General features: G+C 45.4%; 1 protein-coding gene across 1 annotated transcript in view; it reads right to left on the bottom strand.

Moving 5' to 3' along the window:
- The window catches only part of XPNPEP2 (X-prolyl aminopeptidase 2), a 472,549-nt gene that overhangs the window by 385,922 nt on the left and 72,085 nt on the right, over positions 1-14,542 (bottom strand). The window contains exon 4 of the mRNA XM_078688442.1: positions 11,174-11,225. Within this exon, the coding sequence (XP_078544568.1) occupies positions 11,174-11,225 (52 nt within the window). The remainder of the gene's footprint in view (positions 1-11,173; positions 11,226-14,542) is intronic.

Below are 14,542 nucleotides of genomic sequence, written 5' to 3'. Positions count from 1 at the left end.
GCATCTGGGATCTACCCTGCGGCCTGGAAGACAGCATGCATTAGGCCAATCCTGAAGAAGACAACGTTAGAGCCCACTGAGTGTAAAAACTATCGCCCGATATCGGGCCTACCCTTTGCAGCCAAGATCCTTGAAAAATCAGTCAATAAGACACTGACCAACTATCTAGACACCAACAGGCTACTGGATCCTACGCGGCATGGCTTTCGACCAAGACACTCCACTGAGTCTGCTCTGATTGCGGCCTCAGAGGGGATTCGGAGAGTGGTGGATAGGGGGGGGGGGCAGGGCGACCCTCGTTCTGCTTGATCCGTCGGGCCACATTAAACACTGTGAATCACAGGGATAGGCTCTGTCCCGTGACGTTGTTCAACATCTATGTGACGCCACTGGCGAGACTCGTCAGGAAACATGGTTTCACATTTGTGTCCTACGCTGATGACTCACAATTGGTGATATCCCTGTCGGACAAACCTGAGATCACAGCTGCCAGCTTTTATGCCTGTCTAAAGGATATCATGAACTGGATGAGCCTAGGTTTCTTGAGATCAATACAGAAAAAAACTAAAGTGATAGAGTTTGGCAATGGGAAGTCATTGTGGAACAATTCCTGGTGGCTGCCGGAGGCGGGTGAATGTCCCCGCCTCGTCGGGAAAGTCAGGAATCTTGATGTCATCTTTGATGACAAGCTTAATTTGTCGGCGCAGGTTAATAGTCTAATGTCTGCCAGTTTCTTTCTGTTAAAGACCCTTCATAAGATCTTTCCTTTTATCCCTCCCAACCTACAGAAGACGGTAATGGCTGCCCGCTTTCTGTCCAAACTGGATTACTGTAACGCGATGTTCTTGGGTATCGATAAAACCCAGATAACAAATGTGCAAGTGTTACAGAATGCCACCGCACGATTACTCTTAAACCTTCCCAAGGGCCATTCTATGTCACAGAGAATAAGGGCATTACACTGGCTCCCCATTCAGCAGCGAATAGAATTTGAAGTTCTCTGTTTGGTGCACAAGGCACGTTATGGAGGGGGCTCAGATGACAGCCAGGAAATGTTCAGGCTTTACACCCCCTCACGAAACCTCCAATCGGCCAGCCTGATCTGTACCGCTAAGTTTCGAAGAGCTAGATGGGGGGAAGGTCCTTGTCCAGTTGTGCAGCAAAACTGTGGAACAAATTTCTAGTGGCTCTGAAACTGCAATCCAAACAATTACTTTTTAGGAAAACTCTGAAAACTTGGTTGTTCACACCCGAGTAGTCCCAGCTTAGTCTCAGCTCTTCGCGTACACACTCCAGCGCCAAGACACCTCGGCATTCGAGCGCTTGATATGCCCCATATCATCATCATCATCATCACATGCTGGTTTCATACAGGTGTGGCATTAACACTTGTGCATGCTGGTTTCATGCAAGTGGGCACTAGCAATTGTGCATGTTAGTTACATATAAGTGAGACATAAACACTTGCGAATGCTGGTTTCATGCAAGTGGGGCATTACAAATTGTGCATGTTGGTTACATATAAGTGGGACATTAACTGTTGTGCATGCTGGTTTCATAAAGGTGGTGCATTAACACTTGTGCGTGCTGCTTTCATGCAAGTGGGGCATTAACTCTTGTGCATGATGTTTTCATACAGATGCAGGCATTAACACTTGTGCATGCAGCTTTCATGCAAGTGGGGCATTAACTCTTGTACATGCTGTTTTCATACCGGCGGGACATTAACACTTGTGCATGCTTGTTTCATGCAAGTGGGCCATTGACTTGTGCATGCTGGTTTCATACAGGTGGGGCATTAACACTTGTGCATGCTGGTTTCATGCAAGTGGGGCATTAACTCTTGTGCATGCTGGTTTCATACAGGTGGGGCATTAACACTTTTGCATGCTGGTTTCATGCAAATGGGGCATTAACTATTGTGCATGCTGGTTTCATGCAAATGGGGCATTATAAATTGTGCATGTTGGTTTCATATAAGTGGGCCATTCACTCTTGTGCATGCTGGTTTCATACAGGTAGGGCATGCTGATTTCATGCAAGTGGAGCATTCAATATTTTGCATTCTGGTTTCATACAGGTGGGGCATTAACACTTGTGCATGCTGGTGTCATGCAAGTGGGGCATTAACACTTGTGCATGCTGGTTTCATACAGGCTGGGCATTAACACTTGTGCATGCTGGTTTCATACAGGCCGGGCATTAACACTTGTGCATGCTGGTTTCATACAAGTGGGGCATTAACAAGTGTGCATGCTGGTTTCATACCAGCGGGCATTAACACTGGTGCATGCTGATTTCATGCAAGTGGGGTATTAACTCTTGTGCATGCTGGTTTCATACAAGTGGGGCATTAACAAGTGTGCATGCTGGTTTCATACCGGCGGGTCGTTAAAACTTGTGCATGCTGGTTTCATACATGTGGGGCATTAACAAGGGTGCATGCTGGTTCCATACCGGTGGGGCATTAACAATGGTACATGCTGGTTTCATACCAGCGGGAATTAACACTGGTGCATGCTAGTTTCCAGCAAGTGGGGCATTAACTCTTGTGCATGCTGGTTTCAAACAAGTGGGGCATCAACAAGGGTGCATGCTGGTTCCATACCGGTGGGGCATTAACAATGGTGCATGCTGGTTTCATACCAGCTGGTATTAACACTGGTGCCTGCTAGTTTCATGCAAGTGGGGCGTTAAATCTTGTGCATGCTGTTTTCATACAGATGCAGGCATTAACACTTGTGCATGCAGCTTTCATGCAAGTGGGGCATTAACTCTTGTACATGCTGTTTTCATACAGGCGGGACATTAACACTTGTGCATGCTTGTTTCATGCAAGTGGACCATTGACTTGGGCATGCTGGTTTCATACAGGTGGGGCATTAACACTTGTGCATGCTGGTTTCATGCAAGTGGGGCATTATCTCTTGTGCATGCTGGTTTCATACAGGTGGGGCATTACCACTTGTGCATGCTGGTTTCATGCAAGTGGGGCATTAACTCTTGTGCATGCTGGTTTCATACAGGTGGGGCATTAACACTTTTGCATGCTGGTTTCATGCAAATGGGGCATTAACTATTGTGCATGCTGGTTTCATGCAAATGGGGCATTATAAATTGTGCATGTTGGTTACATATAAGTGGGACATCAACTCTTGTGCATGCTGGTTTCATACAGGTAGGGCATTAGTACTTGTGCATGCTGGTTTCATGCAAGTGGAGCATTCAATATTTTGCATTCTGGTTTCATACAGGTGGGGCATTAACACTTGTGCATGCTGGTTTCATACAGGCTGGGCATTAACACTTGTGCCTGCTGGTTTCATACAGGCGGGGCATTAAGACTTGTGCATGCTGGTTTCATACAAGTGGGGCATTAACAGGTGTCCATGCTGGTTTCATACCAGCGGGCATTAACACTAGTGCATGCTGGTTTCATGCAAGTGGGGCATTAACTCTTGTGCATGCTGGTTTCATACAAGAGCGGCATTAACACTTGTGCATGCTAGTTTCAAGCAGACAGAGCATTAACTCTTGTGCATGCTGGTTTCATACGAGTGGGGCATTAACAAGGGTGCATGCTGGTTCAATACCGGTGGGGCTTTAACAATGGTGCATGCTGGTTTCATACCAGCGGGAATGAACACTGGTGCATCGCAGTTTCAAGCAAGCAGGGTATTAACTCTTGTGCATGTTGGTTTCATACAAGTGAGGCATTAACAAGGGTGCATGCTGGTTCCATACCGGTGGGGCATTAACAATGGTGCATGCTGGTTTCATACCAGCGGGAATTAACACTGGTGCATGCTAGTTTCAAGCAAGTGGGGCATTAACTCTTGTGCATGCTGGTTTCAAACAAGTGGGGCATTAACAAGGGTGCATGCTGGTTCCATACCGGTGGGGCATTAACAATGGTGCATGCTGGTTTCATACCAGCGGGTATTAACACTGGTGCCTGCTAGTTTCATGCAAGTGGGGCGTTAAATCTTGTGCATGCTGTTTTCATACAGATGCAGGCATTAACACTTGTGCATGCAGCTTTCATGCAAGTGTGGCAATAACTCTTGTACATGCTGATTTCATACAGGCGGGACATTAACACATGTGCATGCTTGTTTCATGCAAGTGGGCCATTGACTTGTGCATGCTGGTTTCATACAGGTGGGGCATTAACACTTGTGCATGCTGGTTTCATGCAAGTGGGGCATTAACTATTGTGCATGCTGGTTTCATGCAAATGGGGCATTATACATTGTGCATGTTCGTTACATATAAGTGGGACATCAACTCTTGTGCATGCTGGTTTCATACAGGTAGGGCATTAGTACTTGTGCATGCTGGTTTCATGCAAGTGGAGCATTCAATATTTTACATTCTGGTTTCATACAGGTGGGGCATTAACACTTGTGCATGCTGGTGTCATGCAAGTGGGGCATTAACACTTGTGCATGCTAGTTTCATACAGGCTGGGCATTAACACTTGTGCATGCTGGTTTCATACAGGTGGGGCATTACCACTTGTGCATGCTGGTGTCATTCAAGTGGGGCATTAACACTTGTGCCTGCTGGTTTCATACAGGCGGGGCATTAACACTTGTGCATGCTGGTTTCATACAAGTGGGGCAATAACAAGTGTGCATGCTGGTTTCATACCAGCGGGCATTAACACTGGTGCATGCTGATTTCATGCAAGTGGGGTATTAACTCTTGTGCATGCTGGTTTCATACCGGCGGGACGTTAACACTAGTGCATGCTGGTTTCATGCAAGTGGGGCATTAACTCTTGTGCATGCTGGTTTCATACAAAAGCGGCATTAACACTTGTGCATGCTAGTTTCAAGCAGACAGGGCATTAACTCTTGTGCATGCTGGTTTCATACAAGTGGGGCATTAACAAGGGTGCATGCTGGTTCCATACCGGTGGGGCATTAACAATGGTGCATGCTGGTTTCATACCAGCAGGAATTAACACTGGTGCATCGTAGTTTCAAGCAAGCGGGGCATTAACTCTTGTGCATGCTGGTTTCAAACAAGTGGGGCATTAACAAGGGTGCATGCTGGTTCCATACCGGTGGGGCATTAAAAATGGTGCATGCTGGTTTCATACCAGCGGGTATTAACACTGGTGCCTGCTAGTTTCATGCAAGTGGGGCGTTAAATCTTGTGCATGCTGGTTTCATACAAGAGGAGCATTAGCACTTGCACTGCTGTTTTTCAGTTTGTAACTGGGCCTCACTCTATTATGATGAGCATGATGGTAGATAGCCAAGGCCAACAACAGCCTATTATGCTGGAGAAGAAGTGGCACCAACAGGTAAAACGATCACACCACTTATCACGCTTTATTAACACTCTCGCAAAGATTATAGCAATACGATCCACCTTACAGTGAACAATAATGAGGAAATCCTTTGGCCTGGTTTTTAGAGGAGTATGAAGAGGCGTTATGCACTCTCTCCTAAACACCTGGCTTTAACTAGTCATAAAAAGGTATGACTCAAGTACCCCCTAAGGTTCCCCTAGTTAACCTTTAGGAGATTTCTAGCTCAGAAGGCTTTCATCCTGTACGAGAGTTTGGGGAAGCATGGCATATCAGAGCAGAAGTCAACAGAGCAAAAATAAACAAAAGTGTTGTTCGAAGAAAGTAAATGTATCCCGAGAATGTGTGGCAAGAAACAAGTGAGACCTGATTTGGGGTGTAGCAGACATGGGTTGTCACAGTGCGAGGCGGGGGAGTGTATGGTTTCTAGTGCAGGAGCCTAAGCTCGCTTCACGTTGAAACCTTTAGCCAGAAGCCCCATTTGCACGGGGTCGCCAGCTTTAGACCACGGTATTTAGGTTTGACCTTCTAATGCACTTCTTTCCAGTTCACAGCCACAATTTAACTACGGCATTTTGAAGAATAAAAAAACTGAAATACATAAAAAAAAACAATGATTTTTCCATGTGCTAGGGTCATTGGTTTTTTGGGGGGGAGCAAAACTATCGTTTGGAATATTGTTTATGCCAAACAACCAACATTTTGTCTGTCTGCGATGTCATGGCTGTCTACACACAACATTGCAGTTTTGGCGGAAGCACCACTGCTGACACGGAGAAAAGATCACACCAGCTCCCAGGGATTCTTAAACATGGCAGGCAGATTGACCATGGGTTGCTGTACTTAGGAACTCAATCGTCCTGGCAGGTTGGGATATCACTTGCCATCTAATAAATGATCTCATTGTTATTAAGTATTAGTATTAAGCAAAAAATACACCAACCAAGGTTTATATATTTTTTAAAGACCTCATGGGAACAGTCCAGCCTGAACTGCCAAGCTGGGTCCTCCGGACCGGGTTCAGGGCATCACCCCTCATCAGCCTGGATAGCTTGAATCCAGCGGCAAAGTGAACAAGGGACACCCATCTGGGACTACCCGGCCAACTTAGGGCAAACAAAGCAAACGCAAGGAGATGATGGCTGGAGCGCTGACTCTTTTCAGACACTCACCCCCAGTCACTGATCTGGGTTGAATCCATCATTGTTCTTTAGCTGAGTTCGAGATCCCAGTTCAGACTCAGTCATATGCAAATCAGTCTTGACCCTGTGCCTCATGGGAACAGTCCACCATGAACTGCCGAGCCAGGTCCTCCCTGGACCAGAAACAAGCATCTTGGGACCAGTTTCAGGGTAACACCCCTCATCAGCCAAGCTAGCTTGAGTCCAGTGGCAAAGTGAGCAAGGGACCCGAGTCTGGCAATATCCTGCCAACTTAGAGCGAACAAAGCAAACACAAGGAGATTTTTTTTTGTGTGTATTTCAAGGCACTAGAAAGTTATTACACTTTATTCTATTTTACAAGGATGTGAAGCTAAACATGGAATGAGCAAGGTTTCAGATTTTGTCCACCACCATTAAGTAGAGAGGAAATGCGGTATACTGAATGGCATGGCCTGGCATAGACATGTCAAAATGATCATTTCATGTCAATGCAACTACAGCAAAGCTATCGAAGATACAACCTAATAGGTGTCTCCAATATTGGTGCAATCCACCTCAACTGCTGTCCCTGGGTAATGTTTTTTTGTTTTTCAATTGGAATTTTCATAAATAGCAATCTTACAATATACATCAATGGTCTACACCAGTCACAGCGCTAATAATTGACATTGTTAAATAACAGCTGAACACTTTAACAACTGGTCAGTCTATAGGTCAAGTTTGCATGAAGAGCTATACATTTCTCTGCAGTAGAGAGACGATGTTTTATTACATTAACATAGTCCCATTTCACATTCAGTCTCTGTATCTTCATCAACTGAGGGGCTCTCACCCGTGTGCCCATGGGACTGCCCGATTGGAACAATCACTCCTGTTTCGCTGCTGACGGGGGGCTAGGCCTGTTGGTGCAATCTGCTGCCCTATTTCTAAACCAAGCCAGCATTGGCTCCCAAATGTCCTTGGGCCTAGAGGTGATAGGCATTAATTCCCCAAATAGCTATAGTTGGGTATGAAAGAAGGTGATAGCCTATAGCCAGCTGTTGACTAACGGTGCTGTAGCTGTCCCCCAATGCATGGCTACTCTACCTTTTGCCAGCAGTTTTTGCATGGCGAGTAGATGGTGGGAACCCTCTGGTGCATCTTTTACATATCCCAGTATGCCTAATAGGGGTGCGGGCTCAACTAATATTTCCAAAATATCCCCAATGGTGTTGAAAATGGCTACCCAATTTTCACTATGGGTGGACAAGACCAGGCCAAGTGTACGAAGGTAGTGGGTGAAGTTCTGCATCTCCAACAACTAATGTCACAGCTAATCCCCATCTGGTGCAACTGTGTAGGGGTATGATAGAAGCGGTGCAGAAATTTGAAGTGAATCAACATTAGCTTGTAGTTGAGAGACAACATGCGCAATTGACCGCAACAGTACTTCAATTGCTCCTCCGTTAGCGGAGGACTCAGCTCACCATTCCTGTCTGCTAACGCTTTGGGTGTGATCACCGGGTGCATGTTTTGTATGGTGTTGTATAGACGTGTGATGAGTTTACGCTGTGAAGAGCATATCAGCATTTGTTCAAGAGTGAGTAATGTAGGTGGAGGTTCTGGAAAGGACATGTGCCTCTGCTTGCACACTGGTCTTAAGCAATGATACAAGAATAGTTGTGCAAATTTTGGTTTTGCTCCCCTCTCCTCGGCCTGAGGAGATCTGAAGTTGTCCGCAGGGTATAGATCAGGGAATGTATTGAGGCCTAACTCTGTTGCTAAAGCCACCCAAACCCTTGCCTCCTAAGAGAGGGACATGGGGTGAAAGGCCAGCTGCATGGATGGGGCATAGAGATTCTCCAGCTTGGCTCTGTTTTTTAAGCCCTCCCAGCTCCAACGTAATGACTCAACAGTGTCGACCTCTTCCTGGGGGCGTTTTTATGGTCGATATACGGCTACCGAGAGTGGAGTTGGTGCAATTTTATCCATATCCACCGCCACATGAGGCTGGAAGGGCACAGGGTGGATCCAATAGTGCAGAAACTGGGCTTGTGCGCAGCAGGAATAGAGTTGAAGGTCAGGGGCTCTGAGTCCACCCGGCGTCATCAGCGGGAGAGTCAGTTATTCCCATGAAATTCAAGCTTGTTTACCTGCCCATACCAGGGACACCATTAAGGAACGTAAGGTTTTAAAGAAGGCTTGTGTGAGAAGAATAGGTAGATTTACAAATAGGTATAGGAATGTTGGTAATACTACCATTTTAGTTATCGCTACCCGCCCAGCCAGGGAGAGTGGCAATCGAGCCCAAGATTGCACTTTGTTCTCCAAGCAACAGTTTTACCGTAGTTTGCTCCCCACAGCTCTTGCAAGGCTCTAGAGAGCCAGATGCCCGGGTGGTGGACAGAGCCGTCAGCCCATCTGAGATGAAACTCCATTGAGAAAGGCATAGTGTCATCTGTTAGTGGGAACAGGGCTGACGTTGCCCAGTTTATTTGTATACCAGACAATCCACCAAATCGGAGGAGCCCGTGTAACACCGGATTAAGATTATCTGCGGGGTTAATGATATATAAAGTTATGTCGGCCGCATATAACTATATTATAAGCCCTCTGGAGGTGAAGCCCAGTCCCCTATTGGCATGATGCTGCCTAAGATGCGCGACAAATGGCTCCATGGCAATGGCAAACAATATTGGAGACGGGGCAACCTGGCGCGGGTAATTGCCAAAGGTGTCCAAATTAGGCTGTTTAATCTGAGTCTAGTGGTCAGGAGAGAGTATAACAGTTTTATCTGATTTATAAATAACGGGCTAAACCCTAGTCTAGTCAGGATAGTGAATAGAAAGGCCCATTCCATCGAGCCAAAAGCCTTGGTCACATCTAATAGGGACGCCAGGGCCTGACAGTGGGGGTCAAGGTATTGCAGAACGGCAAAGACGGTGCAGAATTTATGAGCAGTGGACCTCCCCGGTATAAATCTGGATCGGTCAGGTCGCGCAATCAGGGGCAGCAGGGGTTGCACCCTGGTTGCTAGAAGCTTTACGTATATTTTTGTGTCAGTATTATTCAGTGAAAGTGGTCTATAGGAGTCCAGTTCGTTTGAGAGCTTGCCCGGTTTAAGTATGGTTTGAATAATGGCTTCACTCATTTGGGGGGGAAGGGTACCCATCTCTTGCACCTCCTCGTATAGCGTTAGCAATTCGGGCACCAGCTTTTTGGCATAGCATTTATAAAATGCAGACATAAGACTGTCAAAGCCAGGTGCTTGACACCTTTTGTGAAGGGTTCTTCTAAGAAAGCCCTGTGAGCTCTTCCCAACCAGAGCAGTTCAAGAGAGTCCAGATATTCCTGGAGCTCATCCGAGGTTGTGCCCGAAGAAGAGATGTATAGTGAAGCGTGGAAGTTAGTGAATTGTCCATGATTCCCTCAGAAGTATTTCTGTAATGTAGTGTCCTTGCTAGGTGTGTGAAGCAGGTTGGCTAGTGTCCTTTTCGGTCTATCACCTTCCCCATACTTCCTAGCCTGAGTATATTTCCCTAAGAATTTGACTTCTTTCTGCACCTCCTCTTCATATTCGGGGATCTTAGCTCTAATGTTGCCCAACAGGCTGGGTTCCTCTGATTCGAAGTACTGCAGCTCGAGCCCCCTGATGTCAGTCTCAAGCTTCCCCAGAGATCCGCTTATGGACTTTAAAACCCTTGCTTGTCTGGCTATGTATTTCCCTCGTATCACTGCCTTAAGGGTTTCCACAGTGTGGCTTGAGTCTAACTGATCCTGTGTTAGTGTCAAAATAGTCAGGTATGTCTCCCTTTATTTCCTCGTGGAACTCTGCGTCCGTGAGGGCGTGTGCAGGTAGCCGCCAACTGAACATGCGTCTGGGGCCGTCCGGCAGGTTTATCCGGAGTAGTACCGGTGCATGAGCTGATAGTGTTCTGGGAAGATGTTTTACATCTGTAGTCCAGGCTGCAAAAGTCCCGAGACACCAGACAAAAATCTAAGCGCGACTAGGCATTGTGTTGAGATGTTATGCAGGTGCCCTCTGTTTTGTCCGGCTACCATTTCCTCCAGATATCTATCATATCGCCATCTGTGTCATGGTCACAGGTTCAAATCCTGGCGGTCATCTCAGCCTTTCATCCATCCTGGGTCGATAAAATGAGTACCATTGAGTTGGGTAGCAATAAACATCTGTTATTCAGCGCCAAGATACCTACGGATGAACGTGCGCTTTACAAGTACACGTCATGTTATTTGCACAGCACATTATAGCTATTTTCCTCTCTTGCACTGAGTTCTTTGAAATGAGAAATGGGGATAGGGATTTTATGAGATGGGGTAGATGTCCCCTGAAGTTGTTTGGTGTTTAACTGTTGTAAGATTCTGTGTGAAAATGTATTCGGTGTACTTCTTGCTAATAGTTCAATAATGCTGTTAAATATTGATGCCACTCCTATATCTGTAATTCAATTACGGTGTGAGAACTACGAGACTGTAGACTGCTGAAAGTATATGTCGCATCAGCCGACTTCCTCGACAGTTTGCTGTGTTCCACAATCCACCGATGCATTTTGATCGCTTGATGCCCCAGCCACCCGTGCAAACGCCAAACTCTTTCCTTGACAAACAAGAGGGCAGTACCTCAAAAAGAGTTAAGTAATTTAGAAAGGCATAAGAAATACATTGAAAAATAGTGTAGCAAAGTCGTCACCTGACGAGCCTGTAAATCCTGTCATCCACGCTCTCCGGCCATCTCGAGTACCCTTAAAACAAGAAAATGGTGGAGCATTATTGAAAACCAGCGGAATTCTGGGTCTCAGTGTTCACAGTCATCAATTATGGGAATGGGAAATAAGTGTATCTCTCAATTTAGAGTGAAGGTATGCTGGTACAGTGAAATATGATGAAGGTTCCTAGCAAATCCAGCACAAGAGCATCACAAACGAATGGGACAGATACTGACCCCAATAATGGTACAGAATATTGGTTAACTATTCATCTTTCAGATTTATGAATGGGCCAAGACTGTTGCAGAGTTGCCTTTTAGTTCACTATGGCACCTTTGATAATGTCAGTTTAGAATTCTTGAAAATATTTTGTGCTTGACATCATAACGTGTTTTAAATAGGCGTGAGATTATTTTGCATTTCACCAAACACAAATCACTAAAATTAATCAATAACAATATTAACTTTTATAGGTGCACTTTACATCACATTTCTGCAATTTCTGAGCACAGTAGATAACAGGTGTGAGATTGATATGCCAGTACTAGTCAGATAATACGTAGGCTGACCCTCCTCACGGAATGATTGATGGACACCAGCACTTCAAGCACCCCTCCCAGATAGAGAACATGTGCACTTCAAGTCACAGCAGTGCAAGCTTTCCTTTCAGCGAAATAACAGATAAAGCACTTGTAACAGCAGAGAGTGCTTCCATCAGACACTCACAGAGCAGGTCTCCCACTTGCAACAGTACCGCATGCTTCACCCACATACAGAACAGACACAGCAGTGCAAGATACCCTCACACTGGCAGAAATGGCCATCATTAGCTGCAGCGACAAGAACATGCAATAATAGAGGCTGGAGTGAAGTATTCAACTCAAACAAATGGAACAGGTTCACCATTGGCATCAGTAGTGTGCACTTTTTCAGACATGAAAGACGTTCAGCTTTGGCAACAGACATTGGGCCCTGAGCGGAAGGGAGGCAATGGCTCTTTTAGCCAGGGGAAATGTGGAAGAGCAAGGTGCAGATATGATGACGCGGCGGCTGTGCACCCACCATCACTCACATAAACTCGAAAGCCCATGCCCGGGGCCAATTTGCCCTAGTGCATGGCCAGCAAGCATGGATGCGATAGGTCAGACCGTCTTTATGGTGTTGAAGGAGTGTGTTACCCATACCCTTGCAAATTTTGGCATGACTACCAGAAATTTGCGGGAAAGCACCCAGCCCCACACTGTCACAGTGGCAAATGGGCACCAAAGCTTGGCTGGAGAGATGGCAGTACAGAGAAATATTTTGAAGAGACTACGAGAGTTATTGGCTTTTCCCATTTGGTAGGAGAATGTGAAGTGGAGATTTCTTCAGCAATTACTTGGAAATGGAAACGGGATGCTTTACAAAAATAAAATGGAAAAGTTTTCCTTTAATTTTTTTAGAGCAGGCAGTATTCCGTGGGGCTACTGCCTGCTCTTAAAAAATGCTTTTACTAACAGTTCGTTTGGGACCCATTACCATTTGCGAATGGGTTACCACCTACTTGATGTAGGTGGTAAAATGCGAATGTTTTGCAACCGCATTTCGATCGCAAAACATTCATGCATACCGATGCGATTCGGTATTAGGAAGGGATGCCCTAAACACGCCCCTTCCTAATACCTAATCGCAAACCCAACTTGCGATTCGGTAACATGTTACCAAATGACAATTTGTGTTTGATACATGTGAAAACCCTTCGGCCCGTTTGCGAATGCAAAAATGGTTGATACATATAGCCCTTATTTTCTTATGTGTCAGGGGTTGGGTGTTTTGGACTATACTGGAATGGTTGGAGGCAAGGAGACAAAAGAGGCAAACCAATGCATTTTCTGAATTTTCTCAATTGTTGCCTGCAGTCAGGCTGTGTGGGGAGGAGTTGCAGGATAAAAAGATGACATTTAGGGCTACATGCATCACAATTGTAAATTGCGATTCCTAATTGCAAATTCCTGAGAATCAGTGAGACCACTGCCTGCTCTTAAAAACTGCTATGACAAACATTCACAAAAAGGAAGGGTCCCTTAGGTACCCCTTCCCATTTGCAAATGGGTTACCTCTGCGGGGAATGAGATTTCGATATCAACTTATGATTGTGATAAATTTAATAAAGAATCCCATTCATCTGTTTGGACCGCTCGTATCTGTCATTGAGGAAAGGACCACCCTCGCATTTGTTAGATATACCCCATTAACTGACGCCACTCTGAAGAACCACTTACAACTGATAGAGTTTTAAGGGTTTTATATAGAATTAATTTGAATGCGATACAATCCACTCAGGATAAAATCTCCAAATATACAAAATACAAATCGGTTACAATATCAGCCACTCAAGCTTCGGTGTGAAGTGGTTTCTTCCGCGTCATCTGTAATAAGATAAAGAAATCATCAAATTAATCTATCCCTATTCTATGCTATGTGTCAACCCTACTTCGCAAGTTTCTTCCCTAAAAAGGTGCCAGCAGTTTGACTCCCAAAGAAGTTCAAACTCTCTTAGCCTCTAAAGGAATCCTTAAGTTTCAGAAGCAGTACCCTATTCTGCCTACCCATTCGATCTCTCTAAGGGTCCTCGGCCTACTGCTCCCTTGCGCTCTGATATCTCAGCGCATCTGCTCAATGCATCTACCTTCACCCTTGCTCTGAGCAATTCGTCTCGCTGTTCCTAATCTCCCAATTGCTCATCGCTAATGGTGCTATTCTCACTAATGATTCTGCTCTCCTCCCCGGGGTGCTGTCCCTAATATACACAATCACAGTGTGGGTAGAACGCCCCTTGACGCCCACCACGGACTTTCCCCGATGATGTCAGCTTCTAGCTTCGTCCATTGCTTCATCTCTTTCGTCGTCCGTTAAGCTGACCTTTCTCCTTTAGATGTCATCTTCATCTTCTTATTGGTGACTTCATTCAAATTTACAATTGACATTTCAGAGCACAAGTCAACATCGTCAACAGAACTTTAAACTACGACTGTGATGTTGACCCTTCTAGGTCCTGTGAATGGACTTCTCAAAACAAGTTTCGAATTCTTAACGCTTCTCATCACGTTCAGGTCATAAACCTTGTCCAGCGTTGTCACCTTAAATCTAACAAGTGCTAGACTTCTTGGCTCTCATGTCCACATCAAGCTATTTACAACTCCTGTAAGTCCGCTAAATTATATACATCGGACTGTGCTCCTGCTAACCCTTGGTCAGTCTGGTTAGAATCACAAATGACCTAAACCTTTCTAACATTCCTACAAAAAGTCTTCTACACAGTACAACCTTTAACACACATTTATATATTCGTATTTAGCAAAAGTCTTGATTAT

Source organism: Lissotriton helveticus, chromosome 4_1, assembly GCF_964261635.1.
Source record: "Lissotriton helveticus chromosome 4_1, aLisHel1.1, whole genome shotgun sequence".
Classification (NCBI taxonomy): Eukaryota; Metazoa; Chordata; class Amphibia; order Caudata; family Salamandridae; genus Lissotriton; species Lissotriton helveticus.
This window is presented reverse-complemented; position numbering and strand designations above follow the sequence as displayed.